The sequence below is a fragment of the Musca domestica genome, unplaced genomic scaffold (assembly GCF_030504385.1).
Source record: "Musca domestica strain aabys unplaced genomic scaffold, Musca_domestica.polishedcontigs.V.1.1 135, whole genome shotgun sequence".
Taxonomy (NCBI): Eukaryota; Metazoa; Arthropoda; class Insecta; order Diptera; family Muscidae; genus Musca; species Musca domestica.
This window is the reverse complement of record NW_026712181.1, coordinates 915,569-936,326: the sequence shown is the minus strand read 5'-3', so window position 1 is coordinate 936,326 and position 20,758 is coordinate 915,569. Positions and strand designations below refer to the sequence as shown.

Here is a 20,758-nt window from a genome sequence, read left to right as displayed (position 1 = left end):
AGGTAGATGCATCAACGCTTGGGAGCATTTATATGCCAAAAAAATTTAAAAGTTTTATCAAATATAAGTAGATTTTTATATATTTTCTTATACGACATCATTCGGAGGTTATTATAATCCGTGTTTTTCAACAATTTTTGCAAATTTATATAATTTTTCATTCAACATTTTCAATTCCAAAATTGGTTTGATAGTTCATTGTCCCAACAGCTGTGTCGACGCGTCTACCTATATTCTTCTACCATGAGAGAGCCAAATGTTTCTCCTTCAACTTGGTTGGCCCTAATATTTTCAGAACTATGAATTATAGAACACTAACAACAGCTGTTAGCTTTTGTTTGCTTTGGATTCTCGTTCTAAATAAAGCGACCAATCAGAAAAACCTGCAAAGATGTGTCAACTTGATTGCGAAAACAGCGAAAATAAATATTTATTTTTTGCATTTTAAAATGTTTTTCATAAAAATCTTTGATAATAAATATATTAAAATTCCAACAAAATGAATGAAGGGGAATGTGCTCAGTGCGAATGTGAATGTACTGGCAACAGGGGGAAGAAATGCCGCCGATTGTGTTCAACGGAGAAGAAGAACAAATCATCAAGCAAAGTCTCGAAACAAACTCATATTGTTGAGGAAACAGTAGATGGCGTCCACAGCTATTACTGTACGGCCTGCCATAAACGATTTAGGAGCCGTACCCAAAAATATTACCATTTAGAATGTAATCAATTACATGAAAAACTGTTTCGATGTGATTCTTGTCCAAAGGTATATAATTTTGAAAAAAGCAATTAATAACCAAGGACTCCAAAGGTTTATTTGTATATTTTTAGACCTTTTCCCGACAATCACAATTGAAATATCACAGAGAATCACATGCATCTCCTGTTAACAAATGTTCCAAATGTGATAAAATATTTTCAAATCCATTGGCTTTAAAGAAACATGAAGGTCTGCATAAAGCTGAGCCAAAACCTTGCCCACAATGTGATAAAAAGTTCTTAAAAAAGACTTCATTGGAAGAGCATATAGCCCGTGATCATATGCACAATTTGCCCTATGCCTGTGGCAAATGCAATAAAAAATATTCTTCAAAATCCACACTACAGCTGCATGAACTATCTCATGAAAGTAAGTATCCAACTACATGTGAAATAAAAAGGGGGACACAGTTAATCTGTTCAATATCTTTTCTTTAGAAAAAAGATTCGAATGTAATTTGTGCGGTAAACATTTTCAACGTAATTCCATTTTAAATTTACATCTAAAACGCCATTATCAAACAACACCAAACTACAAATGTTGGGGGTGTGAGAAAATGTTCTCAGAACTCGGTGCTTTGTCTAGACATCGTAAAATACATGAAGGTAGGTCATTGACATTTCGTTGGTATTTTCGATACAGTAATTTTCATAAATTTATAGAAGATGCTGTACGCTATTATTGTACATTGTGTGATTTAAATATTTTGCGTAAGGATAATATGGCAAGACATATAAAAACCATACATCCCGATGAAAGTTATGGGAATATTGTCCAGATATTAAAGCCTACTGCAAACATAAACAATCAGCTAACTGAAACCATTACAAATAAGACTGAAAGAGAAGATGATGTGCAACAGCATGTTGTTGTTGAACCTAATGATATTGGTGATAATACATCTAAAAATGTGGAATCATCAAATAATGTTGTCATTATTGAAAATAAATTATTACAAAGGCCATCTACATATTCCCTGGATGACCGACAAACATTGAATCAAATTCATGTTATTACTGCCCTACCCGCAACCAAACAGACTGATGATATTCAACAGACAAGTGAAAGGTCTTTTGAAATTTGCCAAAACGATACAACACGTGAAAATAATAAAAATGAAAAATGGGAATCTAGATTTCAAACTCAACAAAAACTGCCAGATGTAGGCGATGTGCAATGTAAAACACAAGACCCTGATTTGAAATCTAAAGAGTCGACAATGTCCACTAAAGAATCGGAGAACATTCACCAGCCCATTGTTCTTCATACACCCTCGGTTATACGATCTGTGGGTAATGTTAGTAAGAAAATTATATTTCAATTAAATGATGCCGAGGCAATGAAAAAACCCAAGGTATCTAACTCGGCATTGGATTACGAATATAAACATAAGAAATATAATCATCATTACAATGTCGATTTGTATCGTAAAATTTTGGGTATAACTGGCGACGATGACGAAGACAATGAACAGGAAAATAACAATAATAATAATTATAATTCTCAGTTGGAAGAACAGCCTGAAGTGATAAGACCTAGGGATCAAGAAGAATGTTTTAATGGAAACACAAATGGAAATGCTGCTGCCGTGCATTGGCGTAAGAGTTTTAAGCACATCTATGAAACGTCTTCAATGTAAAGAAGCATATATTTAAGAAATATATATAAATAAATCTGAATTCAAATACAGAAACATTTATCGAGCAATGAAGTGAGATTTTATGTTATGTGTAAATGTCAGATAATCTTCTGTGTCAGAATTTATTTCTCCAAACTTACTAAAAGCAACCTTGGCTCAAAAACAAAGATTGCTCAACTTCAAAAAAATTGGAATTGCAACTCTGTGCTGGAGTCTTATACTGTCAAATAGACATTTAAATATGCAACACATACACAAAATGTGTATATGTTTTAACAGATGGTGCCCTTAAAAAAATGTATTTAGGGGGTAGCTTTGTTTTACTTTCTGTAATTGTGCCATGGATTCCTTCACATACTATTTATGAAGCTAAGTATTTTTTATTAACTTAAGTAAATTTAATTTATAAAAACAAAACACATTAATCCATTTGTTTTTCATATAAGGCCATAATGTCATTTTCACCCATTTTTAACGAAGCTTTAAGTTTCCATTTTAGCTTGTCGTTGTCTTGTGGAAAATTTGGTTCCAATGGCAAAGGATCCGTATAAACATTTCTTTTTTCCAACGGACCAATTATGCATATCCATTTCCCTTTGTATAGATTAAGATATTGTAAAAATGCTGGACGATTATTAAAATAACAAAATAACAGGGCAAAATTCCAACTATCTCGTAGACAGCAGGCTCTAAGATAATCATCTTTCGTCACATCCATGCTATCTATGTAATTTAATTCTATAAATGATTTTATGGCATAATTGCTGCACCACCATTGTCGATCTACCTCTACGCCATAGGTTTCAACATCTTTAAAGAAAAGCATATATTGAGGAAATGAACAAATGAAAAAGAATAACTGTTTTTGCATCTACTTACTTAGACTTTCTCGTAGTATCCATTCAAATAATCCATTGCCACAACCTATGCTTAACAAACAGCCAATGCCAAATTGCCGTAATATTTTGCCCAGCTGCCATAAACATTTCTCGTTTGGCCATATCCATAGTAATTTTCTACGTATTTCCGTATCCAGATTTTCACCATATTTCAATAGAGAACGCCAATTTTTGGTTTCATTTTTAGTTAAATAATACACTTCCCTGAGACAGCTTTCCTCGTTGGCTGATGCCATGGCATTCATAAAGAAATATCAATTTAATTGAACTTTTCGGGGAAAGCATACGTGATTGGTACACTGATTTACAAAATTTGTAATATAAATAAAATGGTTGATACCTACTTAGAACAGATGAAATAGCTCCGGATTTCAAAGAACTGAACAGCTAAAAATCTTGATATATTGAGGTGCGAGATCGAAACTGCACAGACGTTGTTATACCACATAGTGGCAAAGGGTATTACGTCTTTGTGCATTTGTTTGTAACATGAAGAAGCGAGGTAGACCCATAGTTACTTTTGACGATCTTCGTAGAATCACTTTCTGAGTCGTCTGTCAGTCCGTCTGTCCATGTATTCTTGTGAACAAAATGTAGGTCGCATTTATTATTCGATTGAGATGATCCGATTGTTTGGCCCAAGAACGAACCCTAAGGAAATTGGTGATAATAGGATCAGATTTGGATATAACTCCCACATAAATCTTCAACCGCTTTCGGGTTACTTGTGCACCAAATGTCCAATATCAGTCCAAATGACCTGAATGTTGGCACATCCGACCGAATTCAGTCTGGAAGCATGTACATCAAATTTGGTGAAAATCGGTTCAGATAAAACTATAGCTCCCATATATATGTTTCATCACATTTGCAATATGCACCCAAAATGAGGTTTGGTATCAGATGTCAGATACAGCCCAAAAATACCTCTGCCAAATTGTATCGAGATCGATTCAGATTTGAATATAGCTCCCATATATATCTTCAAACTCCCATATATATCTTCGATTTCGAGTTTATTGCGCAAATAATGGGCCCAAAAGAAGTGAATTTCGGGACGTACGTTTCCATTTGGTGGAACTCGGTTCTGATATATATTTTTTAATACAATCCTTCTCGAAGTGATATCATGCACTCTATAGCAATGTTATTTGGTCTAAAGGATTAAAATGTCTCCGCAAATTAAGTGAAAATCGATTCAGAATTGGATATGTTTCCCATATTTTAGTTCCCTCTGAAATCAAAGTATAACCGCTCTAAAGCCAAATGTTGATAGGTGGTATGATCTACTTCAAATAAATACTAAATATGCATAGTGGTGTAGGGTATCATATAGTCGACTCCGCCCAACTTTTGACTTTTCCTTACTGTTTTTCTGGATCCTAAAATATCGTTTAGTGCATTTTATTATTTTTCATACGGCTCTTTTGTAGACATGTGTAGTTTCTGTTTTTTTTTTCTTTCCTTATAACGCACAAATATTCTCTGATCTTGGCCGTGGCCATTAACGTGCCATGTGCATGCTGCAGATGGCATTTGGCCAATTGCTTATAAATATGGTTGGCATTTAAATGATAATTGTCTCTCTCTATTAATTGGTTTGTTTTGCTTTGGTGTCTTAAGACTTATACTTATGCAAATATGCAAAAAATCAAATACTTAAATTTCGTTATAAAAAATGTAAATTTTTATTTTGTTTTTACTTTTCTTTTGTACAACCAAACTTGTTTGGCCAAATTTTGGTTTTCAAAAATCCACAACAATAGAACGAATATTGCACTAATAACACCTGTCCCCAAATGCAATTTAAATGATATATTATTCTGAAAAAAAATAAACAGAATCTTTAAAATCGGGAGAACACAATATGCCAGATATTGATTACCTTGGTATAATAACAAACAATATAAGTTATTATAAGACCAATGGAAAATACTTTCCCCGGTATTAATCCTTTTAAGGGTCTATAATCTAATGGCCGGTATTGTTGCCAAATATATTTACAACTGCAGGAGAATTTAAAATTATGAAAATTAACAAAAATAAAAAGTACAAAACTACAACATTACCTGCTACATATTCGGCATAACATATTTACACAATTGGCAATTATAAACCCAACTGGACCAAAAATTCTTGTCAACACAAAAGACATGACAATAAATATGATGGAAAAGATACCCATTACATAATTATATTTGTCAATTTGCTTGCTAGTATTCGTGGCAAACATATAACCCTCGGTAATACCATTTATGGCTAGGAAGTAAATGGCTATACAATGGCAACGTAACAATTTTTCAGGCAAATTATCAGCAACAAAATTGGGTCCACCATATAAATACAACACGGAGTGTGAATAATTTTGTCCAAACATGGTAGCCAATAAGCCAATAGATGTTATGGCCAACAAAAGGTTTTCCAACAGTCGAGCAGCTTCAGAAATTTTCTTCTACAAAATAGAAAAGAAAAATTGATGAAATATTCTTTCCCATAAAATCCCATCCTTACTAACCTTGTCCTGGTCCTTTAGTTGGACATCCCTTGCTATTGTCTGTGTAAAATAAAAATAACTGCTGTCTTCAATTGGTCGAAATATAAATCTGGCTGCTAAACTACCCAAATTGTTGACAATGTCGTAAGTGGCCTGTTCACTAAAGCTAAGACCAGGAGTCAATGACATGACGTATTTTTCGCCTTCAGTGAGGATTTGTTTAACAAATGTCTGCTTGGCAAAACTCATTGTAAACTTTACCAATTCTTTGTTTAATATCTCTTCCTGAAAATCGAAAAGCTAATTAAATGATATACAATCCCAAATTCTTTAAAATATACTCACCTTTTTCTTTAGCATTACACAGGGCAGAAAGTCTACCACACTCTGAAATGGAAAATCGTCCATACTTCCATACATATTTGCATCCCATTTCGTAAGTTCTTCATTCCTTTTGTGTTCTTGTTTAAATTTCTTCAAGCATCGTATATAGTAATAATAGAAGCCATAGTATCCAGCAAAAATTGTTGCGGTACTGGCCAATTGTGCATATGCAAAATATTTAATGGCTTTTGATTCATTCAAACCCAAAACCAAAAAAAGGAAAACACTTGAGCGTACCAAAATTTGTAGTGTACTTATAACGACTTTCAGTTTTACAAAACAAAATACTTGACTAACAAAGCATGGTGCTTCCGCACAAAATTCCAACAAACAAGACAATGCCACGACATAGCAGGCAAAGTGATATTGTTGCCGGTATGCAATGTCTTCAACAGGTAACATTACATGCAACCACAGTTGTACACATACCAATGAAATGCAAAGACAAATTGGGAGCCTACAAATAGATAAATTACATTCAGAGCTACATCATAGAAGAGTAGTCATAACACACGTACGTAAGCCATTGCTGGTTTATTAATTGGGCCCAAGAACACTTCTGCAACTGTTTGGTGGAGCTAACACTTAACGCCGCCCGGTTTATTGCTTCTCTGGATAAAAATATTACCGTGCTTTCAAGCAATAGCAGGCGAACATTGATTATACCCAAGACATCACGGCCTATGGTACGTATCATAAAAATGTTAACAGCAAATGTTAGAATTCGGCAGAAAATCTAATTTAAACAAAATTTATTTATTAAAGACTGATAGCACTCATCAAAAAACATACCTGAAAAGCCATGTTTAGAATGGCACTTAACAGGCTGCTTTTTAATATATTGCGAGCCATGTTTGGTGATTTTCTTAATAAAAAGTGTATCCTTTCAAGAAATGTGGCTCATTTCTAGCAGCCTTACAGTTAATTAATAAAATGTTAGTATTGATTCATCAGAGTTAAAAGTTCTTATCAAATAGAGTAGTTTTGTTGTTGTCGTCAAAAGTTGCAGACAAAATTAAAAACGTTCCAAATGGTGCGAATAACAATGATAGGCAATACGCGATAAAAATAGATAGAAAACATAATCGCCTTGTTTACGAATGAGTGTAATGCAATGTCATGGATTTGGTCTTCTTCTCCAATGGATACAACCGGTGGCATTTCTTTCCCTTGGTGCCAGTATATTGACTTTCGCATTCCTCTTCATTAATTTTTGAACTTGAATATAATTATCAAAAATTTTTATGAAAAACTCTTTTCTTTTCCGTTTTTTTATTCTGATTTTACTCCTTATTTAGATTATTTAGAACGAGAGTCCAAAGCAGAGTAAAGCTAACAGCTGTTATTAGTAGTTTGCATTTGAACGTTTCCGATTTTTATGGGTAATGGCATGAAAGCATCCAACCACTGATTAGCTATGTTTCTAAATAGATTTTATTCACTTTGTATTTTTTTTGGAATGGTAAATATATTTTCTATTAAGCCCTACTAACTTCTATGTGAAATTTACATGCTGGTATACATTGCACTTCTGCTGTAACGCTGCTATTTATGCCCAGATTGCTCAAAGCTCCGCGTACTAAACCACAAGTGAATGCAACAAACTGGAATAAAGAAAGTTACATACATTCATTTGGATCAACATTGACACAATAAATTAATACCTTTGGTGCATGCTCCAATTGTTTTTCTCCCGGTGTAATGCGTGTCAAAAACCGAAATGCTTTGTCCTGGACAACATACATTCCCTGGTTATTGGTTCGTAAATTATCCACTTGCTTCTTGTAAATGGATGTCCAGAAATCTGTACAAATAAACTTGATCGTTTCCAGTTCATCTTTGAAACGGGGAACATCTCGTGTCATACGTTCAATGAGACGATATCCTGTTGTGAATCCTATGTATTCCAGGGTGGAGAAATCGTTTTCCTAAGAAAAAAAAAACAAACGAAAGATAACCAAGGAAATTCCAGTGAAGGGAAGTATTTCTTACCTTATTACCATACAGACAATAATTTACAATTTCGGCATGAAGGCAGTCAAATACTATTTCTTCGGACATTGTGTTGATCAACAACAATAACTTTAAATTACTATTTATTTATAAATAATAATCCCATAGAGATGTAAAATTTTCGATGAAAGACTCGAAAAAAGGTATTCATAGATCGACTCTCGATCTTTGGCTTTAAGTGCAAACATGGATTGAATAACAGGGGATCGTAATTTTGGAGTGACGATTGAAAGGTGGCATTTCAAAGGCAAATGCAAAGTAAGGACTGAGACCAGTTATTTGTTTTATTAATTAACAAGGAAGGAAAATAGTTTTACGGACTTACCACTACATATCCCTACGATAAAAAGAAAAACAAGAACATCTGGTGGTAGCAAATGCTCGACCTAATTTAAATGCGTTTCTTTCAAGCCGGCTTTTCCAAACAAAAACAAACAATTCTTCAGAGGAGTGGGCCGGATCATTTTTTATTTTCAATGGAAAAATCACAGGCAAGTTTAAATTCCCTTCATTCTAAGAAAGTTTTTTAATTCGTTACTTCATTTTCCACCAGAAAAATGTCTACACATTATAAAATCTCCACAATTATTGACTCCATGCTTGTAAAGATTGTGGCATTGGTCATCTTGTGCTATTTATCTTATGGATCAACTCTCAATGGAAGCTTTGTGTTCGACGACACTGTCGCCATTAAACAGAACAAAGCCATTGTCCAAGTACCAACCAATTATACCGCTATATTTACTAGTGATTTTTGGGGTGCCTCAATTACCAGTGAAGATTCACACAAGTCATATCGGCCTCTAACTTCCTTGCTATTCCATTGGGAATGGATAAAGTGGCAAATGCAACCCAAACATATGAAAGCAATCAACTTAGGGTTGCACACCATCAACAGCATTTTAGTTTTGCTGCTCATAAAAAAATTCAAAGAATCATCTTTAAGCTTGAAATCCAGCGAAGAAATTGCCTTTGTTGCGGCAATTCTATTTGCTGTCCATCCCATACATACAGAAGCTGTTGCTGGTATCGTTTCAAGAGCAGAATTAATGTTTTGCTTGGTATATCTTATTTGTTTACACATATGTATAGCATGGCGCCAAAATTATTTGTGTTTTCTGGTGCTTATTTCTATGTTGACTTTTGTGGGAGTGCTATTTAAGGAATCAGCCATAACCATACCATTGGCATGCATATTTATTGCATTTGTAATGGAAAGTTTACACACTTTGCCTTTGAGACAGCAACTTAAACGAGTAATTTGCATGAGGAATATATTTTTGGGTATAAGTACATTAGTTATAGCCACATTTCGTCTATGGATAGCAGATTTCACCAATCCCAAATTTCGTAATGCCGACAATCCGGTGGCCCATGCCAGCAGTTGGAAAACAAGATTATTATCCCAAAACTATTTATATTTTTACAATATAAAAATACTCATAAATCCAATGGAGCTTTGCTTTGACTGGTCCTTTGGTTGCATTGAATTGATAGAGAAAATCAATGACAATCGTTTATTTAGTGTACTATGTTTTTATGCATTACTAGCAATTGTGGTAATTAATTATCAACGAAATTGCCCACCATTTGTGGCCTTGGGACTTATGATTATACCCTTCTTACCGGCTTCGGGCATAATTAAAGTAGGATTTGTTATAGCCGAAAGGGTACTATATGTCCCCTCAATTGGATTTTGTTATTTAGTGGCGTATGGTTTTATCTGCCTCTGTAATAATGAAAGTTATCGTAAATTTTGGAAATTCGCATTCGCTATTTTTATATGGATTTTTGTTATGCGCTGTAGACAGCGTTCAGGGGAATGGTCAACAGAGGAAAAACTGTTTTCATCAGCCTTAGATGTGTGCCCTAATAATGCAAAGGTAATATAAAAATGATTATAATATATATAGGAATTGTTTGTTAATGTTTTGTAAATAAAATCTAGGTCCATTACAATATTGCCCGCTTGGCAACTGATATGCAAAATTATCCGAAAGCTTTCCGGCACTATCACTTAGCAGTAGAACTATCGCCAGACTATGACGCTGCTCTCATGAATTTAGGCAATTTATATCGAGATCAAGGCGATCTAGCAAATGCAGAAAAATATCTGAAAGCTGCATTGGAGGTTACACCAAGTTTTGCCACAGCCTGGATGAATTTGGGAATTGTTCAGGCGGCAAAAAAGAAATTTGATATAGCCCTGCAAAGTTATCAAAACGCCCTAAAATATCGCAAAAATTATGCCAACTGTTATTATAACATGGGTAATCTATATTTAGATCGAAAAAATAATAATGAGGCTTTACGGCACTGGCAATTGGCTGTGGCTATTAAGCCAACGTTACGCCAGGCCTGGACAAATATCCTAACAATGCTCGATTCGCAATCTAGATATGATCAGGCTTTAAGAGTATCGGACAATGCCTTGAAATACATTCCCAATGATACTTCCATTACATTTTTACGTGCCAATATTTATGGAAAACTTGGACGTTATGAAGAAGCAGAAAATCTATATAAACAAGTTGTGATCAAAGAGCCGCTTAATTATTTATACCATACGAATTTAGCAGTTTTATACCATCGTTGGAATAGAATATCCGAAGCAATTGATTCATATAAAAAAGCATTGGATTGTGATCCGAAAAGAGCCATAACTGCAAGAGAAAATATAAACAAGCTGATTAACAAATTGGCTAGTAAAAAGAAAACTACAGCAAAAAGTTGAGATTAACAACAATTGAGAGAATCTGACTTAATTACATTTAGATAATTCCATGTAGTAGGTTTAAATCGACACGGTCTTAAAATTCAATAAATTTTTGTTAAGAATGTTTTAATTAATTTTCTAATAAAAAGATATAGCTTAAGATTTTTTACCAATAAAATATTTATTTATATTGTACATTTTTTAAAGCCCAATATAATTTTTTGTTTATTTTTTGAGTTTGTGTGTACAAACATGGCAACCGTCTGCAATCAAGCCTCCTCCCTCGCCACAACATTGTTCAACAATAAAGGTGGCCACCATTTTGGGATTTCTACAGAACAAGGTTTTCCGTCTATGGTCAACTCTTTGGTTTTTAATGCCTTTTCAATTCGTACTAAGGCCAGGGCTTTCGTTTCTATGCTACCAAGTACATTGCCCACTTTTGCTCCAGCATCGTTGCACATTGCATAGGAAGAATTTTCCATTAGGGGATTCTTTAAATTTAACGGCATATGCCTTTTACGTATTACCCCCGTATGATGAACTCTTGCCGTTAGCTCTTGGCCAATGTAACAGCCTTTGTTGAAACTAACACCATTTAAAATATCACAATTGGCCTCCAATGGAAATTGTTTTCCTGGCGGCATATCTTGCACTCCTTCCGCCACACCAAGGCTATATCTGTGAAGTCTATAGTTACTGGCCACATTTGAAAGTTCAATTTTAGTGTTTGATAGATTCTTCAATAGTTTTGAGATCTCTTCAGAAGTACGATCTGATGTTGCTAATAAACGATATCCCAATTCAGGTAATCTTGGGTCGCCTATTATGTCCATATTATCTACAGGCATCTGAGGCAGCACACATGCTGGACCTTCGCCAACTTGGAATACACACCACACCTTTAACTCTTCTGCTATGTTATCAATTTGTATTTTCCTTCTTACCCGGTACAATTTTAAATGGCGCATTAATTCATTGCAAACGTCTTGGTCAGATTCAATCAATATTGTGGAACTATCGCTGGGCGCTTTATACACAATAGCATCGTATAGCACTCTCCCGGCCTTGTTTAGGAACATGGTATACAGAGAACCCGTGTGCGAGGATTCAAGTTGCCTTATGTCATTTGTAGTAAGTCCTTGCAGGAAAGGTACAACATCTTCGCCTTTAACACGCACCAATTGCCTTTGTTGTAAGTCTTCAACTATGAATTTGTTTTCCTTTGTTGCTGCCGGGTGGTTAGTATGTGTTCTTCTGACTGATGCAACCCAACGAGAACACCAGTGCTTTAGGCGATTGTTACGTAGTACATTCATATTTTAACAGTTTCCGACATTAAAGAATGTGGTATGCAATGAAATCTATAAATTTATTTTAATAAAATGTCACTGTTTTCCTTTTTGTAAGTAATTTGATTAAATAAGACTATATTCTTTAAAGATTTATGGAAGATTTAGTTCTTGGGGGTCGTGGTTATCAATTGTAGCGTAATGTTTTGATTGAGAACAAAACGAACTAAGTATATTTTATATATTTTTTTTGTCACGAATCCCCAAAAGATTAAAATTATTGTCCAGTTAATGTATTTAATGTGTTCAGATAAATAAAATTAAATCAATTCTATAATATTATTTCACTTTATAGGGCATAGACAATAAAATTAAATTTTCAAAAATAATGTGTTATATCATTTTGCAATTAAATAAAAACAAACATATGTTCGGCCCATATGATTCAAGAATGACAACTTCGCGATTTTCCTTTAATCTTTGGTGATTTTTGGGAGACATTATTTACGTTTCCTTACTGAATGATAAAATAATAAGAATGACAACTTCGCGATTTTCTTTTAATTTTTTGTGATTTGTGGTAGACATTATTTACGTTCTCTTACATGGTAGAAGTATACAGGAAGTAAAATTGCCATAACTCCTTAAATATTGACATTTCGGGGTTTTTAACTATAATTTGTGATCACTTTTCTAAAGGGGAGAAATGACTTACCTTGAAATGACCATAACTCCTTAAATATTGACATTTCGGGGTTTTTAGCTATTATTTGTGATCACTTTTTTAAAGAGGAAAAATAGCATACCTTAAAATGGCCATAACTCCTTAAATATTGACATTTCGGGGTTTTAAGCTATAATTTATGACCACTTTTTTAAAGAGGAAAAATAGCATACCATAAAATGGCCATAACTCCTTAAATATTGACATTTCGGGGTTTTTAGCTATAATTTGTGATCACTTCTTTAAAGAGGAAAAATAGCATACCTTAAAATGGCCATAACTCCTTAAATATTGACATTTAGGGGTTTTTAGCTATAATTTATCACTTTTTTAAAGAGGAAAAATAGCATACATAATAATGACCATAACTCCTTAAATATTGACATTTCGGGGCTTTTTTAGCTATAATTTGTGATCACTTTTTTAAAGAGGAAAAAATAGCATACCTAATAATGGCCATAACTCCTTAAATATTGACATTTCGGGGATCTTAGCTATAATTTGTGATCACTTTTTTAAAGGGGAGAAATAACATACTTTAAAATGGCCATAACACCTTAAATATTGACATTTCGGGGTTTTTAGCTATAATTTGTGATCACTTTTTTTAAGAGGAAAAATAGCATACCTTAAAATGGCCATAATTCCTTAAATATTGACATTTCGGGGTTTTTAGCTATAATTTGTGATCACTTTTTTAAAGAGGAAAAATAGCATACCTAAAAATGGCCGTAACTCCTTAAATATTTACATTTCGGAGCTTTTTTAGCTATAATTTGTGATCACTTTAAGGTATGCTACACAAATGCTCTGTTCCAGATCCTGCAATCACAAAGAAAACATAGTAAAACACTTTTACGTTTTGTCACCACCAATCTAAATACGTTTATCAAATTTTTGATTTTCTTAGTCCTCTCAGAAATCAATTTGGAATATATTTGAAAGGTATTACGTTTTATGCAGAAACAGACCTTTAGTTTTTCTCTAATTCGTCAAATGTCTAATTTCCCGAAACGTACGTCTTTAATAGTGGATATTCAAAATGTAGGGAATATGTAGAGTATAAATCATGGTAGAAGAATACAGATAGATGAAAATGTATGTTTTCCCATATAATGCCAATCAGAAAATGTTATGATGACAAGTTTTACAAATTTGAATAAGTTTTCATTCAAAAATTTCAATTCCAAAATTGGTTTGACAGTTCATTATCCCAGCAGTTGTGTCGATGCGACTATCGTAATATAAATCAATAATTTGACACTGCTGTCTTTGTTGAAATTTAATAAAAATCCCATGGTAAAATTAAGAAGGTAAAGTCATTTCAAATAAGCGTACCTTCTCTGCATTTTCTGTAATTTACCTTGTCAAATTCCACTGCCTAAAAAAAAGTTTTCATATTTGACATGGTAGAAAAATACAGGTAGATGCATCAACGTTTGGGAACATTGAAATGTCAAAAAATTTTAAATGTCTTTTCAAATATAAGAAGATTTTTATTTGTTTTCTTATACGATGTCATTCGGAGGTTATTATAATACGCGTATTTCAACAAATTTTACAAATTTAAATAATTTTTCATTCAACATTTTCAGTTCCAAAAATTTGTTTGACTTTTTATTGTCCCAGCAGCTGTGTCGATGCGTCTTCCTATATTCTTCTACCATGATATTTGATTTGTACAATCAAAATTGATTTATAAATATTTTGACAATGAGATGTTGTCAAAAGGATGATTTTAAAAAGATTGTAAACATATGGTTACATGACTTAACCTTCTTCATTCTACCATGAAAAATCCAAAATTGTTCTCTGTTTAAGTAAGCTTGACGAAAGAATGAAGTGTATTCTTTTTATTTAAAAACAAAAACAAATACTGAAAAAGACCACCTTGAGGGACATGTATTGTTCGCGTTAGCACTGTGGAAACAAAAACTATATCTTGTATTGGGTTCGTACGTGCTAATTGTGACTTTTATCACGTCATGCGTTTTTTGTTTTTAAAGATGTGCTCACATTTTTTGCATTTTTGTTGTTTCACACTTAAGCAAACAACAAGCTGCTAAATATATCATCAATACAATATTGTTAATAAAGACTAATATGTGACTTATCAAAAATAACAGATCGTTGTTGTATCTGTTGGAAACAAAGAAAACAGCCATGAAATAATAGAATTAACCATGGACCGATACCAAATTTATTTGTATTATTTATTGTACAATATCGTTTAGTAATGGAATAACTGCTCAAGTTCAAGGCGATGTATATTAATACTATTACTCACAAAGAAATAAAAAACTTCGAGTTTATGTTGGAAATTGTAATATTTATTTATGTGTACTTTGAATGTGAATGTTTTAATATATATATATTTATATGTATGTATGCATCATTCAATCAAAATTTTATAATTAATCAATTTGTTAAATCACATAAATGGGTGTACATATGTAAATCTAAGAATATTATTTATATGTAGCTACGGTACACTAATTTGTGATTGTAGCAATGGCAAAGAAAAAGGCTTAACTTAGAAAAGATAAAATTGGAAAATTATATTCGATGAAATGGGCCTTGAAATAACCACAATTGTGAGTGAGTAAATAATGATAATAATATTAATTATAAGATAGGTACATACTTTTACTGAATAGATATTTTGTTTCATATACTTCAAATGCGGCCAAGCGTCACTCTAGTTAGTAAGTGCGGTGACATTGACGCATGAATCAATGAATTCATTTCAAATTTATATTGTATACAAAAAAATACACATCTCTAGCCTAGAATAATGGGTATGGTAACTAAACTTAAACTACAAATAAATAAAATAAACATTAGTTGATAAGAACAAAAAAGAAACAGCACATATTGAATGAAACAGTGTAGTATAAAGTAATGATAACAAAGTCTATAATAATAAACAAGAAATAAATATACATGTATATTGGTTTGCATTGAACAAAAAGACAATAGGAGCTTTTGTAACAAAAGTAAAGGAAGGAATTACACAAATGTTTGTTGTATTAGATACCAAATACGTATATGCGAAAAAAATAAGTCTTTTAATTTTGAGATACATAATGTAACAACACAAAAATTGTTATTGTAGATATTTTTTTTTGAATGGCATGATTGATATATGTTTTTATGTTATAGAATCAGCAAATGTTGATCATAGCTTGCAAGTGAGTTCTTTTTTCTAGTTTTTCTCGTTAATTATTCTGCACCTAAAGTAATACAAATTCTTCAGTTTCACTGTCATCATCGATTGGCATAGAATGCTGGCCATTATCCTGATTAAATTGTTGTAATTGTTTCTGTAATGGTTTGTAAAGCGAATCGCTCATTTCGTTGAGGTTCGTCTCGTGTTGAAGACAACGTCCCCGAGAAAATGAAAATAATGGATAATTCATTTCGGCATATTGATTAGATGTTTCTGTAAAACTGTTGGTCAGGCTAGAAGGCATTTGTTGTTGTTGTTGCTGCTGTTGAGGTAATTGTTTTTCCAATGAGCCCGAGGCACAGCGCATGGGATGTAAATACTAATTGAATACAATTAATTTGATTTTTTTTTTGGCAAAATAGATAAATATTTGTGAAACTTACGAGTTGCACCGATTCAACGAAATTATCAAAATCGGTTTTTGTTTGACAATAGAAACCAATACAACAACTGGGATCCATTTTACTCGATTTCAATTTACGCGGTGATTTACAATGGAATGAATGAAGCGGGAAATTTTCCTGATTAACATCAACCATTTCTTGACAATAATGTGGATCCAAATGGATTAGTTTATCCTCTGTAGAATATAACAATTTTAGTAAAACACATTTCTTTACAAAAAAATTTCTGACATTTACCTTGAAAGCCCACAAAATACAATGAATGTTTTGGCCTTCCGCCAATGATACCAATACAATATTCGGTACTTAGCAATAACTTCAAACAGTGAGCATACACAGGATTTAACTTGTCTGTGCCCAAACGTAACGGCACCAATACAATCAGCGATTTCCAATTGGATTTGATTTCATTTGATTTTGGTGTTTGCTGTTTTTTCCATGGCACATGGGACTTGGGCGTGGGTTCGGGTATGCAACATTCGGCTTCAATGTCACCCATATAAACTGAAAATATTTGTAAGATTAGATAATATTTTATTAAATTAGTACGCAATTCACTGCACTTACTTGTACAATCCTTGGCCACATATACAACTAAATTATCGAAATCAGCATTCTCTTGCGCGGCATTTTTAAGGGCTTGTCTAAATGTATACATTTTAGAAAATTCAGTTATCATTTATTGCTTTTGTGTTGCTTACCTTAGTAAATATGAAACCGATGCTGGGCCATACCAGTCACCTGGTTTCTTGCCCATTTCTTCACCCAATTTTACCAATGTATGTATAGAAAATGGACTGCTCTTTGATGAACTATCACCAAACCATTTTATTATTTTCTTGTGCATATTGTCCTCGAGTGTTGAGTGCAACTGAGATTCGGGGTCATAACGCCAACCTAAAGATTCAAATTAAAATTAATCCATTAATATTAGAATTAATAAATATAGCACGTTATTTTAACTTACTGCGTCCTAGAAAATGGCAAAGCAACGCCTGGGCCAAGAGCATTTGCCCACTGCGCAACATACAACCCCAACCACAATCACTTGTATAATTTGAGCCATTCATTATGGGAAACTCTCGACGATATGTCATCCAAACGCGGCTATAGAAATCCCTTTTGAATCCTTCTATGCCCTCTTCCCAGGGATTGTCACCCACCTGATTGTCAGTGGCGTCCAAGGCCAATTCCTGTGGCACCACAATTTCTTCCACTTGTTGGGGGTTTAGAATAGGATACAGAGCAGATGAACTGTTGTTGGGTGTTAGACCAATTCCACCTGTGTCTTGCTGTATAGTGTCATATGCATTGGAAATTGTCATGTTGGCTTGATCTGGTCCCATTGCCGTCATGCCACCCAGTTCCGAGCTATTTTCCATCGAAGAAGGAGGTGTACACTTACGATGATAGCAACGACCAAGTAGCCAAACTGGTTGTTCTTTGGAAAAATTCGATTTCAATTTTCCACTCCAACCATATTTGACATTATGCCACATTGAAAGTAGTTTTGATTCCATGCCCTTAGTTGGTGTCCGACCAGCGGCATTATTACTACTCTCGGCCTCATCGTTGTCTGCGGCACTTGCCACACACGAAGAAGCCGCTGATGTTGTGTACAATTGTTGAAAAGCATTTATAAAGCGGGATGATGTCGAGATTTTCCTGGTTGGCGTTGCTGTTTGATCCGTTTTTACATTTTGTGTACTAGTGGTTGTGATGGTTGTTGATGGTGCATTATGTGAAGACGATGCAACAGATCGCGGATTAACACATTGTATGGTGGCAGCCTGTTCCTCCTCTATTGCACCATCTTCCGGTGTTAACGCCACTTGAAACAAGTTCAATTTATCATCCGTTGTTAACTGTGACAATAGGCCATCATAGTTCATCTGTGGACGGGGAGAATGTGAATGGGGCTTTAGGCACGAATACATTTTGTGAAAAACTAAAGAGTAACGCCGCCGTCTTGGCAGCGGTTGTGAAGTTTGCATGACAAAAAGTGTTATGGCACTGAATCACTTACCACAAAAATAAAAGACAAGTCAGTGTTCGGAGGGAGACACTGACGGTAGTGTGTCTTTGATAATCTCAGGTAAGCTAGGAGACGAATGTATGTGTCGCGAGTCAAATGTACGTACTCACCGTTTATACTGATAATTTTTCGAGTGCGTTTGGTAAAGTGCCACTATCAACCTTCTCCCTTCTCGTCGTTTTGTTTGTTGTGAGATAACAATGTTTTGATTATATTTTTATGCCTAAGCACAAAGAACGCGCGTAAAAATCAATTAGTAATATGCTAGGACCTTTCTCAAGTTAATTAACACAAAAAGAGAATAGTGAGCAGCGATAATGATGCTGTGTGTTGCAAAAGAAACTATTTTTTTTGCAAATTAGAGCAGCACAAAATGAAATGAATGGCAATGAAAGAAGTAGGACCAAAAATCAAAACAAAACAATGGAAAATACTGATATCGCCAGTAGGAATATTGTGCACAATGACGGCGTTGGACTGTTGTCGATTATTTCATTTAGGGCTAGTTTACATGTAATGTATTAGGCAATCACGTACAAAATGTTATGCTTTGTTGAAAAAAAAAATGTTTTATATGAAATGAGTAAAGAACAATTTGCTATTACATTAATTGATAAATTTAGAAATGTTATAATTAAATGCAAATTTTAATGATTATAATGACAATTCATGATTATTTAAACTGTTGACCCTTTCCGAAGCAGTTGGCCAATATTGACAAATCCTTATCTGACCTAAGACTGATATAAGTATTACAACGTGCCAGATTTGGGTTATATCGAATACTTCCTATACTTTGTGTGAGATATGTGCACATGTTTGGAAAATGTGGAAATATGCGTGAGGTAACATATATAGCGGACCGAGGCATTCCATTTTCAAAATTTAAAGGAGCAGAAAGAGTGAACCGATATATACCATTTTCACACCAGACCTTGGCCTCAATTCTTGTATTATGAAAATGTGAAATGGAAACTTCTATAAAGGAAAGAAATGTCAAATGAAACATTTGATAAAGAAAATATTTTTCATTTCATATTATCATAGAAGAAGAATACATCCCCTTGGGTTAATAAAAGTATTTAGATGTGTGTAATTCGGATTTTAAGATCGTTTCGGTTATTGAGAACATTGAACCTTTGTGGGGGAGATACTAGAATAAATGGTCAGTTCTCTACCATCTTTATAACAGATCTTGTGTTGATGGAAATATTGATGTACCAAGTCTGAATATTTTAGGAGTTCTACCTAGATGTACCTTCTACCATAGTAAAATAATTTTTTATAAGAATATCCATTTCTGCATTTCTTTATTTACCTTGTCAAACTTCACTGCATAGAAGACTGATTTGTGTATTCAAAATCGATTTATAAATATAAAATTTGACAACGAAATGTTGTCAGATAAATAATTTCAATAACATTGTAAACGTATAACTGCAAGAATTTACCTTCTTAATTCTGTAGTCCCTACAAACTTTTTTATTTATTTTATACATTGTGGCCTCTATGTGGACTTCAACAAACGAAGTAAAAAACCGCTAAATTTGGCCGGGTCGAACTTTTAATACCCTCCACCAACTGGAAGGAACTTGAAAAATTAAAAACATGCGAAAACTACAAACTTAAATGAAAACCGCTATATGGGGCTATACGAAGACGAAATTTGAAATAATTCCTATTGGGAGGTACCGTTATGTGGGGGCTATACGAAAACGTGACCACATGTAGCCATTTTACGAACTTAACCTGCCTACTGGAAAAATATGCATGTATGCAAATTAATCGGTTTAGAATTTTACGATCATCCAGAATATATATACTTTAAAGGGTCTATCATATTTCGAGGAGTTTCAAACGGAATGACAAATTGCAAAACTAGAAGATTATTGCAGGTTCTGGAACAAAGAAAATGTTATAATTTGTTCTCCATTTTATGATAGAATATTAAGAGAAGAGAAGTAGAATATTAAGAAATCTACGGTTATTGTTCATTCGGCCGCTAAAAATATATAGTATATCAAATAATAAATTCATGATTGTAAGATATATAGTCGCTCAAGATATATTCTTCAAATATCCCGCGATTATTGGCCTGTACGGCAATCCTAAAGTTGCTACACCACTTGACAAGTTCCCTACGGAACCAACTATGAATGCCACTTT

The 20,758-nt window shown here is 33.6% G+C and overlaps 7 protein-coding genes across 9 annotated transcripts; 2 read left to right on the top strand and 5 right to left on the bottom strand.

Moving 5' to 3' along the window:
- Positions 1-356: 356 nt before the first annotated feature.
- On the top strand, positions 357-2,546 carry LOC101889647 (zinc finger and BTB domain-containing protein 24). Of its 2 annotated transcripts, none has more exons than XM_020037596.2 (4): positions 357-769; positions 835-1,132; positions 1,201-1,368; positions 1,429-2,546. In XM_020037596.2, exons 1-4 carry the CDS (start codon positions 500-502, stop codon positions 2,400-2,402), a joined length of 1,710 nt encoding a protein of 569 aa, XP_019893155.2. In that variant the 5' UTR covers positions 357-499; the 3' UTR covers positions 2,403-2,546. The 2 variants fall into 2 exon arrangements, with proteins under 2 accessions (XP_019893155.2, XP_011293497.2); XM_011295195.3 differs by having other exon boundaries at positions 1,426-2,545.
- A 152-nt stretch (positions 2,547-2,698) lies between these two features.
- Positions 2,699-3,568, bottom strand: LOC131800963 (uncharacterized). The gene is made up of 2 exons (XM_059118867.1): positions 3,282-3,568; positions 2,699-3,212 (listed from the first exon to the last, which is right to left on the bottom strand). The coding sequence occupies exons 1-2, from the start codon at positions 3,544-3,546 to the stop codon at positions 2,824-2,826; spliced, it is 654 nt and encodes a 217-aa protein (XP_058974850.1). The 5' UTR covers positions 3,547-3,568; the 3' UTR covers positions 2,699-2,823.
- Positions 3,569-4,965: 1,397 nt separating this feature from the next.
- Positions 4,966-7,195, bottom strand: LOC101889311 (protein RFT1 homolog). Its single transcript, XM_005185816.4, has 7 exons — positions 6,972-7,195; positions 6,698-6,915; positions 6,141-6,636; positions 5,817-6,080; positions 5,371-5,753; positions 5,187-5,307; positions 4,966-5,124 (listed from the first exon to the last, which is right to left on the bottom strand). The coding sequence occupies exons 1-7, from the start codon at positions 7,029-7,031 to the stop codon at positions 4,990-4,992; spliced, it is 1,677 nt and encodes a 558-aa protein (XP_005185873.2). The 5' UTR covers positions 7,032-7,195; the 3' UTR covers positions 4,966-4,989.
- Positions 7,196-7,595: 400 nt separating this feature from the next.
- LOC101888260 (trafficking protein particle complex subunit 6b) lies at positions 7,596-8,332 on the bottom strand. The gene is made up of 3 exons (XM_005185810.4): positions 8,172-8,332; positions 7,844-8,107; positions 7,596-7,783 (listed from the first exon to the last, which is right to left on the bottom strand). Exons 1-3 carry the CDS (start codon positions 8,238-8,240, stop codon positions 7,658-7,660), a joined length of 459 nt encoding a protein of 152 aa, XP_005185867.1. The 5' UTR covers positions 8,241-8,332; the 3' UTR covers positions 7,596-7,657.
- Positions 8,333-8,726: 394 nt separating this feature from the next.
- Positions 8,727-10,939, top strand: LOC131800977 (protein O-mannosyl-transferase TMTC4-like). Its single transcript, XM_059118887.1, has 2 exons — positions 8,727-10,075; positions 10,141-10,939. The coding sequence occupies exons 1-2, from the start codon at positions 8,750-8,752 to the stop codon at positions 10,924-10,926; spliced, it is 2,112 nt and encodes a 703-aa protein (XP_058974870.1). The 5' UTR covers positions 8,727-8,749; the 3' UTR covers positions 10,927-10,939.
- A 125-nt stretch (positions 10,940-11,064) lies between these two features.
- On the bottom strand, positions 11,065-12,548 carry LOC131800978 (putative transferase CAF17 homolog, mitochondrial). Its single transcript, XM_059118888.1, has one exon. It carries the CDS (start codon positions 12,225-12,227, stop codon positions 11,178-11,180), a length of 1,050 nt encoding a protein of 349 aa, XP_058974871.1. The 5' UTR covers positions 12,228-12,548; the 3' UTR covers positions 11,065-11,177.
- Positions 12,549-15,232: 2,684 nt separating this feature from the next.
- On the bottom strand, positions 15,233-18,989 carry LOC101887807 (cysteine protease ATG4D). 2 transcript variants are annotated; one of them, XM_005185808.4, is made up of 7 exons: positions 18,584-18,989; positions 17,525-18,449; positions 17,259-17,454; positions 17,125-17,201; positions 16,795-17,061; positions 16,537-16,733; positions 15,233-16,472 (listed from the first exon to the last, which is right to left on the bottom strand). In XM_005185808.4, the coding sequence occupies exons 2-7, from the start codon at positions 18,447-18,449 to the stop codon at positions 16,158-16,160; spliced, it is 1,977 nt and encodes a 658-aa protein (XP_005185865.2). In that variant the 5' UTR covers positions 18,584-18,989; the 3' UTR covers positions 15,233-16,157. The 2 variants fall into 2 exon arrangements, with proteins under 2 accessions (XP_005185865.2, XP_005185864.2); XM_005185807.4 differs by having other exon boundaries at positions 18,703-18,988.
- Positions 18,990-20,758: the final 1,769 nt, after the last annotated feature.

Excerpts from the sequence above, each read along its gene's own strand:
- LOC101889647 (XM_011295195.3), top strand. The coding sequence starts at position 500 with ATGAATGAAGGGGAATGTGCTCAGTGCGAATGTGAATGTACTGGCAAC. Across the intron at positions 770-834 it reads GATGTGATTCTTGTCCAAAG|ACCTTTTCCCGACAATCACA; the intron begins GTATATAATTTT and ends GTATATTTTTAG. Across the intron at positions 1,133-1,200 it reads GCATGAACTATCTCATGAAA|AAAAAAGATTCGAATGTAAT; the intron begins GTAAGTATCCAA and ends TCTTTTCTTTAG.
- LOC131800963 (XM_059118867.1), bottom strand. The coding sequence starts at position 3,546 with ATGAATGCCATGGCATCAGCCAACGAGGAAAGCTGTCTCAGGGAAGTG. Across the intron at positions 3,213-3,281 it reads GATACTACGAGAAAGTCTAA|ATGTTGAAACCTATGGCGTA; the intron begins GTAAGTAGATGC and ends TTTTCTTTAAAG.
- LOC101889311 (XM_005185816.4), bottom strand. The coding sequence starts at position 7,031 with ATGGCTCGCAATATATTAAAAAGCAGCCTGTTAAGTGCCATTCTAAAC. Across the intron at positions 5,308-5,370 it reads TTATGCCGAATATGTAGCAG|TTGTAAATATATTTGGCAAC; the intron begins GTAATGTTGTAG and ends ATTCTCCTGCAG. Across the intron at positions 5,125-5,186 it reads TTGTTTGTTATTATACCAAG|AATAATATATCATTTAAATT; the intron begins GTAATCAATATC and ends ATTTTTTTTCAG.
- LOC101888260 (XM_005185810.4), bottom strand. The coding sequence starts at position 8,240 with ATGTCCGAAGAAATAGTATTTGACTGCCTTCATGCCGAAATTGTAAAT. Across the intron at positions 8,108-8,171 it reads ATTGTCTGTATGGTAATAAG|GAAAACGATTTCTCCACCCT; the intron begins GTAAGAAATACT and ends TTTTTTTCTTAG. Across the intron at positions 7,784-7,843 it reads AATTGGAGCATGCACCAAAG|TTTGTTGCATTCACTTGTGG; the intron begins GTATTAATTTAT and ends TCTTTATTCCAG.
- LOC131800977 (XM_059118887.1), top strand. The coding sequence starts at position 8,750 with ATGTCTACACATTATAAAATCTCCACAATTATTGACTCCATGCTTGTA. Across the intron at positions 10,076-10,140 it reads TGTGCCCTAATAATGCAAAG|GTCCATTACAATATTGCCCG; the intron begins GTAATATAAAAA and ends AATAAAATCTAG.
- LOC131800978 (XM_059118888.1), bottom strand. The coding sequence starts at position 12,227 with ATGAATGTACTACGTAACAATCGCCTAAAGCACTGGTGTTCTCGTTGG.
- LOC101887807 (XM_005185808.4), bottom strand. The coding sequence starts at position 18,449 with ATGAACTATGATGGCCTATTGTCACAGTTAACAACGGATGATAAATTG. Across the intron at positions 17,455-17,524 it reads TTGCCATTTTCTAGGACGCA|GTTGGCGTTATGACCCCGAA; the intron begins GTAAGTTAAAAT and ends TTGAATCTTTAG. Across the intron at positions 16,473-16,536 it reads TCGTTGAATCGGTGCAACTC|TATTTACATCCCATGCGCTG; the intron begins GTAAGTTTCACA and ends GTATTCAATTAG.